Here is a 20,486-nt window from a genome sequence, read left to right as displayed (position 1 = left end):
CTCACACCTGTCAGAATGGCTGCCATCAACACATCAGCAAACAACAAATGTTGACGAGGGTGTGGAGAAAAGGAACCCTCGTGCACTGTTGGTGGGAATGCAGACTGGTGCAGCCACCATGGAAAACAGTATGGAGGTTCCTCAAAAAATTGAAAATGGAACTGCCTTTTGACCTAGCGATTTCACTGATGGGCATGTATCTGAAGAAACACAAAACACTAATGTGAAAGAACATATACATCCCTCTGTTCATTGCAGTATTATTTACAATAGCCAAGATATGGAGTAGACAAGTGGATAAAGAAGCTGTGGTACATAAATACAATGGAATATTACTCAGCCTTAAAAAAGAATGCATTTCACCATTTGCAACAGCATGGATGGACCTAGAGGATATTATGCTCAGTGAAATAAGTCAATTGAAGACAGACAAATACCGTATGATTTCACTTACGTGTGGAATCTAAAGAACAAAATAAATGGACAAACAAAATTGAAACAGACTCACAGATGCAGAGAACAGACTGATGGTTGCCAGAGGGGAGGGGGTTGGGTGGAGTGAGAAAGGGGAAGGGATTGAGAAGTACAGATTAGTAGTTACAAATAGTCACAGGATGTAGAGTACAGCACAGAATACAGTCAGTAGTATTGTGATAACTGCATGGTACCAGGTGGGTACTGGAGATATCAGGGGGAACTCTTTGTAAAGTATATGATTGTCTAACCACTGTGCTGTACACCTGAAACTAATACAAAATAATATTGAATTTCAACTGTAATTGGGGAAAAAAATATTTTAAGGCCAAAAAATAATCATATAATTGTATTTGCTGTGGGTGAATTGTTTTTCCTAAGACTTGCGTAATCTGTACTACTTTATTTTCTAAGTTAAGATTTAGGACAGTGATTTTATACATATATCCATACATATTATATGAGTGTGTGTACACACATCCATGCACACACATTCCTTGTCACCCTTCCCTCTGAAAAAAAAATTAAATGAGCCTGCCAGTAAACAGACAGACAGCACGTCAGTGAGGACGATCACCTCACCATAAGAAGCTCTGTAAACTGTCAGCACTGCCCCCGAGACCGGTGGTGAGGTAGTAAGGGTGATGAAGATTGTCCCTGCAGCATATGAGTACTTGATAAAGACCTTCACAACTCCATAGTCCTACCTGTTGGGCCCTTACAGCTGTCCTATGAGAGGCTGGGGGGTCTCAGCATCATTCCAGCTGTACATTGTGGAACCCAAGGCTCAGGAACTTGAGCAGCCGGTGATCACAGTGTCACCAAGTGGCAGACCTGAGACTTTAGCCCAGTTATTGAATTACTCTGACTCTCCTGTGTTTCCTGTTATATCATGATTCTGCCAAGTAGAGGATCCCAGGCAGAGACTTGTCAGGAATGCCATGGAAGGCATTCAGGATCAGCTTAGTTGCTGATCGCTATATGGTTTGAGGAACCACAGGATTCCCCAAAATTTCTTACTAATCAGTCCACCTCAATTGGCTGTTACCGTTTCATTTCTTTGAGGCAAGTTCTGGACTTTCACTTGTCTTCAGACAGAGATAATGTAAGAAGAGGGGTTGCATTCATCCAGGGCACCTAATACGAGAATGAGATCCCTCTCTCGGATGGAAAACGGGGCAAAAGGAGGTTCGTTCAGCAGATTTTATTGATTAGTTCCTCTTTGTCTTGCTTTGTACCAGGCACAGCACACAGAACTTAATCTCACTTAGCCCTGTCCTCAGGGACCACAGGGATGTATGGGGCAGGGAGAGCAGCTGTCCTGGGGATGGTCAGGCTCCTGGGGACTGAGAGCCAAGAGAACAGTGTGGGCCGCATGGAAGGGTGCAGGTCGTGGAGGGAGCAAGGAATAATTTAGGCAGTTGGCCCATGGACTGAAGAAAGGAGGTCTTGGCATATTTGGGGAACTAGGAGTGTCTCGCTGGATTTGGGGGTTTATGAAGACTTTTAATAGAAAAAAAAGAGTTGGAGAAAGAAGATTCTGTATGCTGGGCTGGGGTTTTTCCGTAACACTGAGGAACTAATGCAGGGCTCAAGTAAGGCATCAAAATCAGACTTAGAAAAATTGCTCTGGTAGAGTCTGAGAGAAGGGACGACAAAGGATGGCCAGTTATAATGCCACAGACCAGGTGTGAAATGCTGAAGGTGGGTGCTCAGGCAGTGAAGGGAGTGGGCTCTGGGCCAGATTCAAAGGGACCTTTTTGAGGTAGAATCAGAATTAGTGGCTGCTTATCTTTGTGGTGTGGGGGGCCGGTGTGAAGAGCGACACAGGTTTTCATTGAGATCTGTCCCCCTTATTTTATAAAGGTCCGTAGGCCAATACTGAAGGTTCTCCATAACAGCAAGTTTTAGAACACAGCTTCAGCCCATTTGCCACATTTTGCCAATTTGAGCTTTACAAACTGGTAAACATTGCTCTTTTTTTGGCTGACATCTCTTCCTTTTTTTATTGTTTTTAACTTCTGTTCTGAAATTATTACAGCAATTTTTATACTTCAGGGAATTGGTAAGAACCTGGTATACATTAGACAGTAAACAAATAATCAAAGAAAAGAGATCACCCACCGTGACTGACTGCAAGGATATGTCCACAGTGAAGGATGGGCATAGGCCTGACTTTAGGGCTCCACAGCAGTTTATGCATTTGTGATAAAGGAAGGTTTGGTAGTGGGTGGGTATAATACAGGATTCTGCAGAGTTTTCAGTAAAATGAAGCCAGGGGCCAGCCTGCACTGTATTTACTGACCACACTGGTCACAGCAGGTCGTTTCAGCAGCGCAGCCGCAGGAAGGTGAGATAATCGCGCAGGTCGCAGTGGAACCGGTTGTAATCTCATCCCTTTAAGCGTTTACCCCCCTAGAAATTCTGGCCTGGAGGTGGATGTGATCTGTGGTTTCCCCAGGACCCCAGGCGTGCCGGTCCGGCCAGGAGCCTGAGCGCGCACTGCATTAATCAGACTTGCTGGAACGATCACATGGTTTTCTTGCTGCCTCCCCTTAGCTGCCGCTTGTCAGCAGCTGGCGGAGCTGGAGGCTGCAGGCCCCTGTCTGCAGAAAGCCTTTTACTTCAGAATATTGGGGGGAGTGGAAACCCCGCCTCTTTTTTCTGCACTTTGCACCATCTGACTGACTAAATGGTTGTCCTCCAAACCAAAAAGGCTACCAGACAATCTGAGGAAATTGTCTCTGACTAGGTCATGTTCGCATTTGAAGAATTCAGGTATGCTCTGGGTTTCCTGCATCAGCCTGCCGCTGGGTTTTTGTTCTCGCTAGGTTTTTGCTGTGTAATGACAGCTTAGGTTCTGGCTGGTTCTCAGGCACAAAAAGGGTTCTTTTCTGCATCTGGGGGGGGTCTCCAGCCATGGGGGTGGAGGTGTGGAGGTGGGCAGGGCAGGATGCTTGCTGCGTGCACGAATGCAGCGAATGCAGTGTGGATGATTGTTTGCTGGTGTGTGAATTTGCCGAGGACCCCACCTTGTGCCTCCTTTGAGCTGCTGTTGCAGGTGTAGAGTTATGAATACAGAATAGCAACTGTTTATCCAGAATGAGTGAGTCTCTTGCTATCTTTTGTTTTTCTTTCTTTGTCAAAGTAGTGAAGTCGACTGCTTTCTTAGAAAATGCTCATCATAGCAGGGAAGGTGAAAAATTCTGCAAGTCCATCTGCTTAGTTGAGATTTGGTTTTGGCTCTGATTTTCCTCATTGTCAATAGTAAGCTCGTGGCTGGGCAGTTTTCTGGGAAGTGCCTTGATAATGTCCTGTTAACAGGAGCCTTCTTTGCTTTTGTAAGCTTTTCAGCTGCTGTAATTATTAGTGCTCCAAATTGGAGTCTTTTGTGAGTCTTCCTGCCTGTGTCCTCCATCTCGTCTCCAGGAATCCGTGTCTGGGTGTGAATGTGGGAAGGGACGCTCCAATAGAGAGAGTGTGGAAGCAACGAAAATAAAGGAGGTGGGATGGGAGGGCCAGCCCATCATTCCTGTGCACGTTTCCACATCTTTGGAGCATATGGAGGGGAGTATATATGTGTGTGTGTATTTCTGACCTCAGACAGCTTCTCATTTCTCACATGAGATTTCTGTGTATTTTAGAACTGAGTGTAAATACCATACTGATGGGCAAAGATGGTGTGGGAACCTTAGCTCTATCTTACAGGCCCTTTTTGTCCCTCCAGATGTTGCTGCAGTAGACATTAAAATGATAATAGAATACCCACTTTTCATTATTTGTAACAGGAAACTAGAGACCTTTTAATCAAAATCAAGGGAGTAGCTGAGAGACTCATCAGATTTCCACGGAGAAAAGCAGGCCACACAGGTCCCCGCCCTACTGTAAACTTGGGGCTCTGGGTCCAGGAAGTTATCCTTTATTCAGGAGTGTGTCCTGTATTATTGCTGATGGGCCTGGCTTTTGAAAAGGACAGTCCTTCCATGTGGCAACATGCTCTGGTGAATGGGGCCTGCGCCCTTACACAGGGACCAGACTTCCCAGTTTATAAGCACTCCATTAACAACTAACAAGAATTTATTTAATGCTGGACAGGTTGTAGTAGATGGGTCCTTAAAGAAGGAAACAGGAGCCCTGGCCGGTGTGACTTGGTTGGTTGAGCGTCCTATGCACTGAAAGAAAGGTCCTGTTGTGATTCCTGGGCACATGCCTGTGTTTCCTGTTCCATTCTGGGTCGGGGTGCGTGCAGGAGGTGGCCGAACAGTGTTTCTCTCTCACATCGATTTTTCTGCCTCTCTCTCCCTCTCCCTTCCTCTCTTAAAAAATCAGTAAAAGCATATTTTTAAAAAAAAAATGAAACAGGAGTCCTGGGTTCTAATCCCAGTTTCAAAACTAGCTTCTGTGATCCTTGTGAGAGTTACAGAAGAGCTCTATGAATTGTACAAAGTAGTATAACTGGAAGGTTCCTATTTTATTGTTAGCATTTATTCTAGATGGAGCAAGCCTTAGCTTCGGCCTTGAACAGGGCTCAGGACCCTTCCCTGCCTTTCATAATGAGGGAAGGGGACGAGTATCCACAAAGCCAGTCCCCTTGTGGTGGTCTCCTAGCCTGAGCTGGGTCTGAGGAGGTGGGAAGGGGTCAAGGTAATGGCCACCCCTGCTTCAGGCTCCTGCCTGAGCTGGTCCTGAGCGCTTTGCTGGGTGTTACTGCATTTTGTGACCACTGCACAATACCAAACAAATGGCATGTGTGGGGCCAGTCCATCACAGTGTGTGGGCACTACAGAGGAGCTTAGCTTTTCAGCTGAGGCCAAGGTGGTTCTCAAGCTGTAACAGGCAGGAGACTCACCTGGAGGGCTCTGAAAACCTGGATTGCTGGGCCCCCTCCCAGGAGTTCAGGTCCAGTAAGTTGATATGGGAACCAGACTCTGGGAACCATTGCGTTGGGAGAAGCAGGCAGATTGTGGTTGAGATGGGGAGTCTGAGGCAAAGGCCAAGTGGAGGTACAGGAGGAAAGAAATCAGGAGCCAGAGCAGCATACAAGCAGGTGGACCAGAGCCGGCTTGCTCGTGGGGAAGTTAAAGTAGGACCCCATCGGTCACAGCCCTCCTCCTGAGAGGCCTCAGAGCGGTGGAGAGCGTACTGGGGTGAGGGTATTAGGGTTTTCATCTGGCTATAAGCCTGGTTCTGCTGTGTACTGTCTCTGGATCTTTCTTTGTCTCCATTTTCTCAACAGGAAAATGGGGATAGCAGTTCTTGCCAAGCAGATCTGTAATGCAGTCAGCATTAAATGAGAACGTAAGCTTGGTAAATTACAGCACTCTTTCTGCATGATCATAGGGGCGGAAAGGGCGCTGGGGGTGACTCCATCCTCTTATCCTCAGACATTTATGGGCCTCCAGACACCCCCCCACCCCGGGAGTGCAGGGCTGCACTCATTTTTAAAAGGAAGTCTTAATTTTGACACTGGGTTGAGGTTCAAACTCCAACTAATTCTGTCTTTATTCATTCAAACTTATATCTGGTTTTGGGAAATGTTATACCTTTCTTGCCCCCTCCCTGGAATATTGAAATGAGTTAAAATGAGTAGTATCAGGGAACACCTGAAGTTTGCAAGCCAGGAGTCCACCTTCCCATTCCCCAGGGACTTATAATGCTTGAAGAAACAGGTATTTAGGTCCAGTGACTTTGCACTGTGGTGTGGAAATGCACCTCAGATCAACAGGAGATGGAGCCTGGACTGGGCAGCACAGGGAAGGTATACAACTTGATATTGAGTATCTCCTGTGCACCAGACACTGCTGGTTGCTTTGCCTATGAACTTTAACCCACATAGCATCTTATAAATGAAAGTGGAGACTCAGGGGGACACACAGCCCTCAAATGTATACCTTTACCAAGGCCCATCCCAGGATCACCGGGGTGGAGGAAGTGGGCAGAGGGTGGAGAGGTGGAGGAGAGGAAACTAGAGCAGGCTTGGGGGAAGGACAGACACATCTCATGGACTTGACAGCTCCACCTGTTTGTCCGACAAGCCATGGCAAAGCAGGTATATTAAAATACCAGTTTACTCTCCATTATTAAATGTGTTACAATTATTGATGAGTTCTACTCAGAGAAGCAGTGTTGGGAGATCAGAGTCCAAAGGTTTGACTTCACTTTGTACAATGTAAACGTAAAAGCTGTGACCTTGTTAAGTCACTTTATTTCTCTAGGTCACACTTTCTTCACTTACAGGAAAGGGCTACTTTGAGGATAATATGCAAGAAAGAAGTGTATAAATTATAAAATTTTGCTGTAATGTTTGTATTTATATTGTGGAATCAGTGGAAGGTTAATCAGTTAATATTTGACCAGTTCAGCCTCGTCCCCAGTCCCCACACCTCTTTGCGTAGCACAGTAGTCATCTCTTATGTTAAAAATGAATCAAAGGAAAACTAGGAGGAAAGACTTTAACTGGGCTCAGCAAGGAATGAGTCTGGGACAGGATACCAGCCCGGGCCTGTGTGCCACTTGTACCTACTTAGGATAGTTGCAAAGGTCCCGCCAGCTGTGTAGGTTCTGGAAATTCTGTCATTTTGAAAGTGGGAGGGCCTTTTTGCTAATAGCAAACCATTCATTCAAAAAGCACTTCGTAGCCCGGCCGGCGTGGCTCAGCAGTTGAGCATCTACCTAGGATCCAGGAGATTGAGGTTCGATTCCTGGTCAGAGCATATGCCCGAGTTGCAAGCTCGACCCCCAGTAGGGGGCGTGCAGGAAGCAGCGGCTCAATGACTCTCATCATTGATGTTTCTCTCTCTCCCTCTCCTTTCCTCTCTCTGAAATCAATAAAGATATATTTTTTTAAAAAAAGAAAAAAAAAGCACTTCCTACATCTACTAAGTGTAAGCCATGGTAAAAAGTGTAAATATGAGTAATCCTTAGCCCTCCCTTCACGAATTTGCTGTCCTAGAAAGGTGCTGAACTGACACCAAAAGTTGGGTGGGGCAGCCAAGGCACAGGAACACAGAGAGGAGGAGTAGGTCCCGTTAGGGGCCCAGGTGATGTGCTCTGCTTCTGCGGCATGGAGGGCGTGGGAGAGTTGCAGGAGAGGGTGAGTCTCGGAGAAGCGTAGGGTTTGGGTGGATGAAGGTCAAGGGCGGGGCTGAGACAGGGAGCGGGCTGATAAGGCCCGTGCAGGAGAGATTTCTCTCCTTCTGTTCAGGGTAACCCACGTCTGATTTGACTTTTCCTCGTGATTGGTGACTTCTCTTTACCCTAAAGTTCACTACCCTGCAGAGGTAAACACTTGGCATTTAGGGAATATGCAGTAGTCACAGGACACACTTCTCGGTGCTTTGCAGGGCTGGCACCTTGATTTTTCACCAGCCTTGTTACCTTGAGCAGCTTGTTTAAGCTCTTTGTGCTTCAGTCTGCTGCTCTGTACAATGGGGCTATTACCTACCTCCCAGAGTCACTGCATTGATTAAATGAGATTACTTACATAAAGCATCTAGCAAGGTGCCTGGCACTTAGTAGATACTCAATAAATAAATTCCTTTAATTTCCCTCAAGTAGCAAAGCATTTAATTAGACTAATTGAGTCCTGTTCTAATCCAGTCCTGATTAGAAATTGCATGTGAGCCGGGAGAGAGGCCTGCCATTCAGGTGGAGCACCCTAGACTCCTGTCTCCCTGAGTGTTCAGATGCAGAATGCCGGACACAGTCCTTGGCTGACAGTCCTGCTTGTTGAAATTTTGTAACACAGGGAACCCTGATGTGACTAATCAGCTGAGAGCTTGGGTCTGGTCTTGATTGACATGCAGATTCACTGGTCTGAGATTAATTAAGTTCCTTGCAGTTGACAACTGGGACTCTTGTGCTTTCTGTCTAATTACGATGACACAGCCAGAGCCCACCACCAAGTGTTGACACTTCCCCAGGGCTGGCATTGCAGCACGCAGCCCAGCACTCGTTGTTCTGCCCCTTGGCATCATAGTTCTTTGTTTCCGGAACCGGCATGAGATGTAAATGTCTGTTGAGCTAACGAGGACTGTGTTGACAGTTTGATGTGTGGTCTCCTCCATGAGGGGGACAAAGTGAATTACAAGGGAGAACTTGGTGGTGAGCACCCTTCCAAGCAGAAGCAGCTATTGTAGAAATGATGGGATCCATTCCGAATGGTTTTGTGGGGTGTCTGGGGAAGCCACTGAAGAGCTTCAACTTGAGGATCCTATGGAATGGTTCTTCACGGGAGGGTACGTCAGAACCTAACATAGGTGCCCAGGCTGCTTCTCAAACCTCTGGAGTACCAACACTCAGGTGGAACCCACATGTGTACACTGTTCGGCGCTTTCCTGATTATTCTGATGCACACCTGCAGTTAGAGTTTGGGAAGAGTCTGAGCTTGGGAACCTGGGACATGGGTTCTAATGATGCGAACTGTGTTCCTTTAGATGAGTCTCTTAATTCCACTGGAACTTAGTCTCTCCACTTGGAAAACAAATAACATTTTATGTACAGAGATGTGGCTCCGAGAGAACAAGATGATGGCCATGTGGGAGCCTTTCAAGGTCAAATGCACTGGCGAGTGAAAGGTGCTACCACATGTGCTTCTGATCCGGGGGCACCTCCTAAGCAGACTGTCGAGCTGTGTTAACTGGGTGACTAGTCCAGACTACAACATTTGGTCTGGAACTGAACTCATGCTGGTCCGTGGTCCTTCCTGGGTTTGGTAGCTGCACAGCAAGTCATTTGGCTTTCAGAAGTTTGTTTTGTGACTCCTGACAAAACAAGCAGGAGGATTGTTTCCACCCAAGTCAGCTCGTTCAGAGCCTGCTGTTGTGCCCCAGCGTGGACTGCTGAAGCAGTTTATTTTCCGTTTTTCTGACATATCCCTGGCAGCAAGAAATTTTTGGACAGTTCCAAAGTGGTAGATTTCATTCAACAGTGCATGTGTTGTGTGTTTTGTTTTGTTTTACACTGCTCATTCCTCAGATGTGCCCATCTGTGTGTGTGTGTGCTTGTGTGTGTGTGTGTGTGTGTGTGTGTGTGTGTGAGTGTTTAAAGGAATTCTAATGTACCACCCTCTTGGTATAATTACCCCTGATGTTTCCGTGATAAGTCAAGCTCTTTCTCAGGACCGCCAGGAGGAGAAACGGCTGCGGTGTGTGAGAGCATTCTTCACCCACCGAAATCAGTTATTTGTTAGCACCCTGGCAGAGATAGGAGTTTGAGATCGTTCTAATACGTAAGACACTGTACAGAGATCAAGAAATTTTTAAAAAGAGAGGCAATGAAATAATTTCTAGCATGCCTACTTGTTTGCTTTACTACTAGCATTGTTATTCCTAGAAAGATACTGTGTTCTGCTCAGCAGCCAGTTTAGAAAGGAGGGGTTCAGAAGAGGGGAACTAGCAGTCCATTCCACAGTGCTCTGACCTGTCCTAACCCCGTACCCCTCTTTGGGGTTGGCTCATGAGCCAGTCCTGGCCTTGCCAAGATTCAATCCTTTGGCTGTGGTCATTGGTTTAGCGCAGAGGTGGGGAACCTTTTTTCTGCCAAGGCCATTTGGATATTTTTAACATCATTAACGGGCCATACAAAATTATCAACATAAAAATTAGCTATGAAAAAAGCTCCTAGATTTATTGAATTTCAAGTCCCACCTGCGATTGCCTTGGCAGGGCCAGACCAAATGATTTTGCGGGTCATATCCACAAGCCGAACATTCCCCACCCCTGGTTTAGAGGTAGGTCTGTCATCCGAGCAGCCTCCATAGGACTTGGGCTTGAGCTGTGAGGAAAGATGCCATTTTTTCTGGGATCAAGAGCTGTAGGGATAATGAAAGCCTTGTCATTGGTGGTGGCCTTTTAATGACGAAGCCAACAGATGGCAGTAGAGTTCACTGATGGCCAAAGCACTGGCTTCTCATGGCATCATTGAACCTGGGCTGCAGACATTCAGCCGTGCTTACACCACGCTTATCCACGAGGGTTGTTTTTTGCACTATATGAAATAATAAATTCCAGTTTTTTCTATTAGAATCTGTCGCTTACAACCTAAAGAATTCCAAGTAATACAAAACTGCACAGGATAAATAAAAAGCAGACTAAAACTTGTACCATTTTTTGCTTCTCCAGAGGTGACCATACTAGTCATCTTCAGAATCTTCAGACCACATGGCAGTGTTGCATTTCATCCGGTGTTGAGCAGAGCCCTGTGGCCTGAGACAGTGGTTCAGACTGAGTTGTGTCCCCTCACATTTATATGTTGAAGCCCTAAACCCTCAATGTGATCACTTTTGGAGATAGGGCCTTAAGAGGTAGTTAAGGTTAAATGAGGTGAGGAGGGTGGCGCCCTGAACCAGTAGAGCTGATGTCCTTATAAGAAGAGGAAGAGACACCAGGAGCTCAGAGAAAAGGCCTTATGAGGACACAGCAAAGAGGTGGCCCTCCGAAACCCGAGGTGAGAGGCCTCAGGAAAAACCAAACCTGCTGACACCTTGCTTTTGGCCTCTCAGCCTCCAGAACTGTGAGAAAGCACATGTCTGTTGCTAAGCCAGTCAGTCTGCTATTTTGTTATGACAGCCCAAGCTGATGAATACAGACAGGGAGGGAGGGAGGAGGGTGGTGAGGGGACTTAAGACTGTGTCTGTGGGCTTTTAGAAGAAAAGGCAGAGTTAGAGTTAAAATGGCTCTTCAGGTAGCCTCTGGTTCAGAGCCCTAACAGGCACTTTTTTGGACACAGCATCTGCTTTTCACTTTCCTGAAATAGGCATGTCAGGGTCCCCTAAGGCACTTCCAATGGGAAAGGGAAGTAATATTTAGTGAACACCCTCTTTTTCTCTTATTCAGAGCTAGGCCTTAGAGATGCAGCAGGATTGCTTCCGTCTAATTCAGCTGGTAGGTGCCAAGAGCTCTATTTACAATATGTTATTTAATTAACATCACACTCAGCACGTTAGGAATGTACTCCCTGTTACTGCTGAGGAAACAAACCTAGAAAGGTTCAGAGCATGGTCATGGTCCCAGGGTTAGCAGCAAAGCCAGGTCTAGACCTCAGGTCGGCTGATTCCTGTTCTGTTGCTTCTGTTCCCTGGCCCTGTGGGGAGGGGAGGCTGGCACAGAAATCAGCCCTGGGTGACTGCCAGCGGATGGGAAACTGAAGGTGGCCTGGGGGTCCTGGGTACCCACTGAGAGAGCTGGAGACACTGTGGTGTAATGAAGCACCACATTGGTCATGCCCAATAGAATTAGAGGAAAGGAAATTAAAATCTAAAGAAGTCGTGGCAAATAGAGAGAATTGTTAAGCACTGGCAAAACACGTACAGCAGGTTTTAAACCAGCTGCTTTTATCATGTCGTCTCTGGGCACACTCCAGCTCCCTTGGGCTGTGAGTACCCTGCCTACTCCTCAGGAGCCTGGACCAAGACGGACAGGTATGGTGGGCCGCCACCTCCCTATGTTTGATGCCCAAGCCATCTGGATGGCTGGGGCCCTTAGGCACAAATCCTGACTGTCTTAAAATGGAGAGCAGGACCAGGCCTCATTTTCATTTCACTCATTCCTTTGTACCCTTAAATTTTTTTTCAATAAGATGGTTTTAGCAGTTGAAAATTAATAACTGCTTATAATAAGTTCAAAGAGGGTAATGCTAGAACTTCACCAAGATCCCTAAACACTCACCAGAGGCCACAGCTCGGGTGGGAAGCCATCTGGGACAGTCTCAGATACAACCTACGAACTTGTGTGCCCTGGGATTTCATGAGTGTGTGATGCTGTAAAGACAGAATATGGCTTTTGATTTGCAAAGAATAGAACATTTCCTTTTTTTATTGACATGTAATTGGCATGCAGTGTTATATTACTTTCATGTGTACAACTAGTGATGCCACATTTGTGTGCATTGGGAACTGATCCCATCTGTCTCTGTACAGAGTTAGTGCAGTACTACTGGTGTATTCCCGCGCTGTGCATTATACCCCCATGACTTAATTTATAACTGGAAGTGTGGGGATTAATTAGTCATCGCTGAGGGTAGTGCCTAGTTTCACCGAGTTCTCTAGAGCAGCCCGGCCCAGTAGGAACATAACATAACCACCAGTGCGAGCCACATGCGGAGATTGAATATTTAACAACCCTGTTAAAAAAAGCAAAAAGAACAGACAAAAGTAATTTTAATAATGTATTTACTTAAACTGCTATATCCAAAATACTGTAATTTCTACATGTGAATTATGATTAAGCTGCACTTAGTGACTTTCTTGTACTAAGTGTTTGAAGCCTGGTATGGCTTTTACACTCCCTTCACTTTTTGTTCAGACTGGCCACATTTCAGCGGCTCCTAGTCACAGTGGCTTGAGGCTGTGGTACTGGGCAGTGCACTCCAGAGTCCCAGAGAACTGAGACTAGGAAGTAACTGAGGCAGAGATCTCTGTTGCATCATTGCATTTAGCAAATGGACTTCAGAGTGCTGGGCCAAACAATTTCCAGATGCGTGCAGTGTTCCTGGCTCTATATCTGATTTGCACTGATATCGGAAGCTTCCCCATACTCTGTGCATTGCTCCTAGCTCCTCTGTTGTGGACCAGTGGAGATGTCGCCTCCTTAACCCCCTCATCTGTGGGCTCAGTGGTCCCCAGCAGGGGAACATACTGTGACAGGGCTTCAGTAGCGATCCCTGGGCTCAGGGCAGTTCGTACGCTTTTCATGGAGGGACAGTCTATTTTGGGAGGTCAGGAGCACCTTTGAAAAAGTGCAACGTGCCTAAACCACAACATTGCAGACAGTTTTGGGGGTTGCGTGGATCCCTGAAGGCCATCTGTGTACCTTAGGTGTAGAACGGTAGGGAGTGGTGCAGTCCCATTTATGAGACAGAAAGGGGCTGGGAGCCTCACAGACCTGCCTGAATGTGCGAAGGACGCTGGGAAAGAACCAGTACTAGCAGCTGCCTCTGGAGGGAGCTGAGAAAGGAGGGAGAGATTTTACTCTGCATCTTTTTGAATATTTTAATTTTTCATGACATGCAACATTTCCTAAGCATAGAGATTTTGCTTAAACACACGACAACAGCCCTTGGCTCCAGAATCCCATGTCAAAACTGTCCAGAAAGCTTCAGCCAAAAGCTGTGGGAAATAGACATGATTGGACACTTTCCGTCCTCCAGGTGCAGGGAAAGACGGGGATAAAACATGGTGGCTCCCCTCCCAGAGCCCACAGTGTAGACAGACGCATAAATAGCCCCTTGTGGTTACAGTGTGGAACAGGCCCAGGAGAGAGGTGAAGGATGTGCCTGGAGTCCTGCTGCTGCTAAAGGACCGAGCAGGGACTTGTCTGGGTCCTCGGGTTCCAAGGTCAGCCCTGCCGGGGACTTGCTGTGGCCTTTGGACCAGTCACTTCTCCTGGGGCCTCCATCTCCTTTTAACAGGTGTTCTCAACCTCAGCACAGTTGATATTTGTGGTGGGAGCATCTCTGGTCTTACTCACTAGGGGCAGCAACACCCCCCATTGGGAGCCACTGCTTTATAATACAATAGGGTAATAGTAAAATTAGCGCCCACTCTGTGGATTGTTTTGAGTGAAATAAAATAGGAAGAGAGAGATATTTTCTAGAATCTGGTACACTCCTCCTCTTGTCTTAATATTCTGTTCACTCCCCATCTTCACAGCCCTTTCTCACTGCCCACACTGGTGGGGCCCTTGCTGTGCTTGCAGCACTCTGCGCTTTCCCGTCCTCAGCCTTGCCACACTGTGTCAGAGCTGGCTGTCTTCCTGAGTGCAGGGTCTGTGTTTTATCAGCTGTATACCCATGGTGTTTATCATGGTGTATGTCTTTTAGCAGGTGCCCAGCATGTGTTTGCTAAGTGAATACATCCTCAATGGGTGCAGTGGTTTTCATTTTGCCAAGCACTTTTCCCCCTGCCATTTCCCTTTGATCCTCACCAGAACTCTGTTCTCTAGAAAGGACTGGCATGGTTTCTGCCCTTTGTAGGTGAGCACACATGAGAAAGGAAGAGGTGAGACTGTGAACCAAGGTGCTGGCTTACTTCTGTAGCACCCTCCCCCTTCCTACCCCGGAGGAGCTGGGGGGGGGGGGGGCGTGGTCTGGGGGACCAGCAGTAAGCTGAAGCGTGACTTTTTCTGCTGTGTGCTGCCCTGGGTATGTCGGACTAAGTCAGCCAGTGGCATTTGCTCTCCCTGCATGTCTGTGTTTGTGGTTCACCAGTGGAATGAATTATGGGATGAATAAGTGAATTCCTGGAATGTTGAGGCCAGTGTGCGCATTGATGAACTTAATTGGTCTTGACAACTTTTCCTCCAGCCATATCCTGAACATCATGAAAGTCAGGTTTACTTCTAGCCTAATTAGAGCAGTAGGTCACCCCAAAACAGCTCAGAGCAGAAATGAAATCTTCAGAAGAGACTGGTTTGATTTTATATGATTTTTCCCCCATATTGTCATTGAAAAAATAAGTGTTAACATTTCAAATTGTAGGCTGCTTTTGTCTGGCCTCTGTGACAGTGAGCCTGCAAAACTGAAAACCCAAAGAGTCAGGAGATCCAGGAGACAGTGTATGTAAGAAGCGGGCATTGGATTATTTGTTCCTCAGCAAACATAGTAAAACAGAAGCCTGAACCAAGCATCAGGAGGCTTGGTCTCCAAATTCAGTTTTGCATTTACTCTTTTGAGACCTTGGGGGCAGATAATAAAGCATGGGCTAGACTCCATGTTTCCTAACCTCTGGCAAGAAATCTTTCCACATTTATTATTTCTTATAATTTTACTCAAGTGCCTTATGAAAGCTAGGCAGTAGAGTTAAAAGAATGCCCCCCAGCACTGGCTGTCAGGAGTTAGAGCATTGGCCTACACACCAAAGGGTCTGGAGTTCAATTCCCAGTCAAATGCACAAACCTGGGTTGCAGGTTCTATCCCTGGCCCCAGTTGGGCGTGTCAGGAGGCAACTGATCGATGTGTCTCTATCACATCAGTGTTTCTCCCCCTTCCCCTCACTCTGTCTCCTACCCCCCCCCTTCCACTCTCTCTAAAAATCAATGGGAAAAAAATCATCAGGTGAGTATTAACCAAAAAAAAAAAATGCCCTGCCGCGGCCGCCCCCCCCCCCCCCCCCCCGGAAGTTCACTCTTACCTGTTACCTACTTATGTAACCAAGAAAAGGTAGTTGTTAATGTGTGGAGCACAGAGGAAATGCGGGATGAAAGTGAAAGGCACATTCTCAGAGTGAAGGTGTTTACACTCAGGCTGACATCCTCAGGATATCCTCAGAAAATGAGAAAGAATACCTTTTGGTGGTTCAGTTATCATAATCTACTTCTGCTTCTGGCCATGGCAGAGTAATGGTAATGGACTTGCTCTCTTGACAAAACAACTATGAAACTGAACAAAATATACAGAGCACCTCAATATCCAGAAGGTAGTGAAACTCACAAAAAATATTAAGTTATTGCTGTTTCAGGCATTGAATAGGCAGCACAGGACTCTGATCCTTGAGTAAAGACACACATGATAAGCCCCACAGTGGCTCTGGCTTTCTGCCTGGGGTCTCTTCTGGTCTTGGCACAGAATGGTGGAGCTCAAGCTAAAAGCTAATCTTTTTCTTTTTTTTTTAAATATATTTTTATTGATTTCAGAGAGAGGAAGGAAGAGGGAGAAAGAGAGATATCAATGATGAGAGAGTTGTTGATTGGCTGCTTCCTGCATGCCCCTTGCTGGGGATCGAGCCCACAACCTGGGCATGTGCCCTGACCAGGAATCAAACTGCAGTCTCCTGGATTATAGGTCGATGCTCAACTGCTGAGCCATGCCAGCCTGCTAAAAGCTAGATAGCTGGACATTGCAGGACAAGGAAATAGAGAGGGCTTCCTGGTAGGGGTAAGGATAGCAGAATTTGTATAGGGATTCACTTTGGGCTGTTCGCTAAGGGCCAGCTATACATGTGTAGAATGAGACTATCCATGAGATTTAGCACAGATTGCCCACTGTAGGGCTGAGAGCTGGATGATGATGCTTAAGGTCATGAAGGCTAGGAGATGTTAGAGATCCCAGTCAGCCTGAATGAAGAGACCCCACTGAGCACCTCAGGCACCTCAGAGCATCCAAACCTTAGCAGCCAGGACTGTGCCCTTGAGTAGGGGGTCACACCCTAGGGCTAAGTTCAGAATGGAAATAGAACCTAAGAAAGAATTAATCCAAGCTCCACAACATCAAAAGGATCTGCCAATAATTTACCTGCCTGCCAGGACAAACTCAATACCTTTAAAGGAAAACACTATAACCCAGACTCTATGCACTGTTTAATAACAATGTCTAACATACAATCATAAATTAGTGGACAGTAAAGAGAAGATGTGACCTATACTTAAGTGAAAAAAGCAATTAGTAGACTCTGAGGTGACTTTGAAGTTGGAATTAGCAGGCAAGCACCTCAAAGTTGCTATTATAAATATGTTCAAAGACTTTAAGGAACAGGTAGCTAAAATGAGCAAATAGATGGAGAATCTTAACAGAGAAATGGAATTTATTTTTTAAATTTACCAAATGGAAATTCTAGTTATAGAAATGAAATTTTAAAATTCACTGGATGAGGTTAAAAGTGAATCAGAGACTGTATTAGAAGGGGTTAGTGGACTTGGAGACTGAGCAATAGAAATCATCTAATCTGAAAACCAGGGAAATAATAGGGTGAAAAATAACAGCACCTTGGTGACTTGTGGGTAATACCAAGAGGCCTGCATATGTGTAATTGGAGTCCCAGAGGGAAGGGAGAAAGAAGGGGCAGAAGAATAATTCTCAGAGAAATAATTTCCAAGAATCTCACCAAACTCCTAGGAAGACAAATATAAAGAAAACCACATTAAGCCCATCAGAGTCACACTGCTGGAAACCAAAGGAAAAGAGAAAATATTAAAAGTTACCAGAGGAGGCAAGAGAAACAAAGGAAAAAATAAACATATGGGACTACATCAAACTAAAAAGCTTCTGCACAGCAAAAGAAAACAGCCTCAAAATACAAAGGAACCCGACGGTCTGGGAAAACATATTTGCCAAGGATGTACCTGATAAGGGGCTAATTTCCAAAGTGTACAAAGAACTCATAGCACTCAGCAAGAGGAAGACAAACAACCCAATTAAGAAATGGACAAAGGACTTAAATAGACACTTCTCCAAAGAGGACATACAGATGGCCAAGAGACACATGAGAAAATGCTCAACGTCTTTAATCATCAGAGAGATGCAAATTAAAACCACAATGAGGTATCACTTCACACCTGTCAGAATGGCTGCCATCAACAAATCAACAAACAACATGTGCTGGCGAGGGTGTAGAGAAAGGGGAACCCTAGTACGCTGCTGGTGGGAATGCAGACTGGTGCAACCACTATGGAAAACAGTATGGAGGTTCCTCAAAAAATTAGAAATGGAGCTGCCGTTTGACCCAGCGATTCCACTCCTAGGAATGTATCCTAAGAATCCTGAAACATTCATCAGAAAGAATATATATACCCCTATGTTCATAGCAGCACAGTTTACAATAGCTAAGATCTGGAAACAGCCCAAGTGCCCATCAGTAGATGAGTGGATAAAAAAGCTGTGGGACATTTACACCATGGGATACTACGCAGCTGTAAAGAAGAATCTCTTACCCTTTGGGACAGTATGGATGGACCTGGAGAATATTATGCTAAGTGAAATAAGCCAGGCAGCGAAAGACAAATATCATATGATCTCGCTTATATACGTGGAATCTAAAGAACTTAATAAACTGATGAATAGAATAGATTCAATGACGTGGAAGCATAGATGAGACTGATGAATGTCAGAGGGATGGAGGAGGGTGGGTGGGTAGGTGGGTGGAGGGGGAGAGAGTAACCAAAGAATTTATATGCATATATGCACAACCCAAGGACATGGACAATGGTGGGGAGAGGGATTGGGGAGGGGGAAGAGAAGGGGTGGAATGGGTCATTGGGGAGAAAAAGGGACATCTGTAATATTTTAAACAAAAAAAAAATTATAAAAAAAAAAGCTGTTAGTTTACTTAGAAAAATGTAAGAAAGAAGGAAGAGGGAAACCAAAAACAGATAAGACAGATAGCAAAATGATAGACCTATGGCCAACCATAACAATAAGTTAAGTGTAAATGGATTAAATATTCCAAATAAAAGATAGAGATTATCAGACCAGATGAAAATGCAAGACTCAATCATATACTGTCCACAAGAGATGCTCTTTAAATACAAAGACACAGGTAGGTTGAGGATCAAAGGGTGTGCAGTAGGCAGAGTAATGCTACCGCTCCCCCCACCCTAATCCCCAGAACCTGTGATTATGTTACCTTACGTGGTGAGAGGTACTTCGCAGATGTGATTAAAGTTATGGTCCTTGAGATGGGGCGGTCATTCTGTGCTATCTAGAAGGAAATGTAGCACTTCCAACACCTGGGGTCTATATCAGACTTCTGACCTACTGTTATCTTACAAAACTAAGATAATCAGTTTCTGTTGTTACAAGCTATAAAATCTGTGGTAATTTGTTACAGCAGCAATAGAAGAACAATACAGGATGGAAAAAGATATACCAGGCAAATAGCATTAAAAAGCTCAGATGGCTACATTAGTGTCATATAAAGTCAACTTAAAGACAAAAAGTGCAGCTACCAGTGATAAAGAGGAACGTTTCACACTGTTCAGAGGGCCAATGCATCAGGAAGATATGAGTCATAAAAAATATATGTATCTAACAAGAGTTCCAAAATACCTGAAATAAAATGGACAGAATTAAAGAAATAGGCAAATTCACCACCACAGTTGGAGATCTTAAACTTTTCTCTCAGCAGTTGATAGAACAGTTAGACAAAAACAAGCAAATCCACAACAAACCAGTAGGTAGGGATGTAGAAGGTCTGAATGACCATGCTGATTGAAAATGTCTGATTGACATTTTTAGAACACTGCCCCTAATTTCAGAATACACATTCTTTCCTGTGCACATAGCACATTCACCAAGGTAGACCGCACATGCCAGACCATAAAACAATCTCCATGAATTTTAAAGGCCTGAAATCACACCAGGAAAAACAAAACAAGAAATTATACCAAATACGTTCTTTGGCCACAGTAGAATTAAATTAAAAATAAGTGACAGTAACAGATGTAGGAAAACATCAAATATTTAGGAATTAAAATCTAAACTGATGCATAAAAGAAGAAATCACAAGGGAAAATAGAAACTATTTTGAACTAAATGAAAATGAAAGCCATTACATGTTAGAATGTGGGTCTGCACCTTGGGCAGTGCTGAAAGGAAATGTGCATCTTCGAAAGCCTTCAGGATAGATGCGCGTTCAGCATTCGTCGCCCTTTCAGCTCTCCAGTTGGGACTACCCTCTTGTATTGTACTCTGTACACCTGGTTTTACTGTGTCAATAACAACATTGTAATGCACCTGTTTGCTAACACATTAGTCCCTTCCTTTCTAACCCGGAGGAGCCGCTTTTGGACAAGTACTGCACTCTCTTCTGTTTTGTCTCTAGTTTCTAGCACAGTGCGTGACTCTGTGTGCTCAGGAAATTTTGAATGGAACACTGGGGACAAATGGATCTCACCTTCATGAGGACCGTGTGCATTCCCATTTCACACCTGAGGAAACCGAAGCCCCAGGTTCACCTACTGAACAAGGGACAACGCCAGGTTTCCAGTGTTCCCCAAACATTCCTTTCAGGCCCTAAGTCACTGACGAAATATCACCATTCGAGAGAAGCCTCTCACCAAAAGAAGTGCAAAATGTTTACCAGGTAGACTATTAAGTAAAATATTAAAACATCATCACGTGGTCTTCTCCTCTGGAAAATGAGCGAGGATGCTCCTGAGGTCTTGGAGCTTTTCATGAAGGCCCTTAGGAAGCATCTGTGCTGACCCACCACCCAGGCCTGGACCTGTCAAATGGCTCTGAGACAGGGCTGCAAAGTTAGTGGAGTCAGCACCACAGCCTGGTCCAGCCCCTGTCTCTGCCCT

At 45.3% G+C, this 20,486-nt stretch overlaps 1 protein-coding gene across 3 annotated transcripts in view; it reads left to right on the top strand.

Moving 5' to 3' along the window:
- Positions 1-20,486, top strand: part of EVL (Enah/Vasp-like) — a 98,737-nt gene that overhangs the window by 21,467 nt on the left and 56,784 nt on the right. For 2 of the 3 annotated variants that reach the window (XM_087818269.1, XM_087818273.1), the window contains exon 1: positions 3,215-3,252. The exons of the other annotated variant lie outside the window; for it this stretch is intronic. In XM_087818269.1, coding sequence (XP_087674395.1) covers positions 3,230-3,252 — 23 coding nt within the window. In that variant the 5' untranslated portion in view covers positions 3,215-3,229. Of the gene's footprint in view, positions 1-3,214; positions 3,253-20,486 lie in introns of those variants that run through there. 3 annotated transcript variants of the gene reach the window in all.

Source organism: Miniopterus natalensis, chromosome 1 (assembly GCF_054644295.1).
Source record: "Miniopterus natalensis isolate mMinNat1 chromosome 1, mMinNat1.hap1, whole genome shotgun sequence".
Lineage (NCBI taxonomy): Eukaryota > Metazoa > Chordata > Mammalia > Chiroptera > Miniopteridae > Miniopterus > Miniopterus natalensis.
Note: the sequence above shows the minus strand (reverse complement) of the source record. Positions and strands in the feature narration are given on the sequence as shown.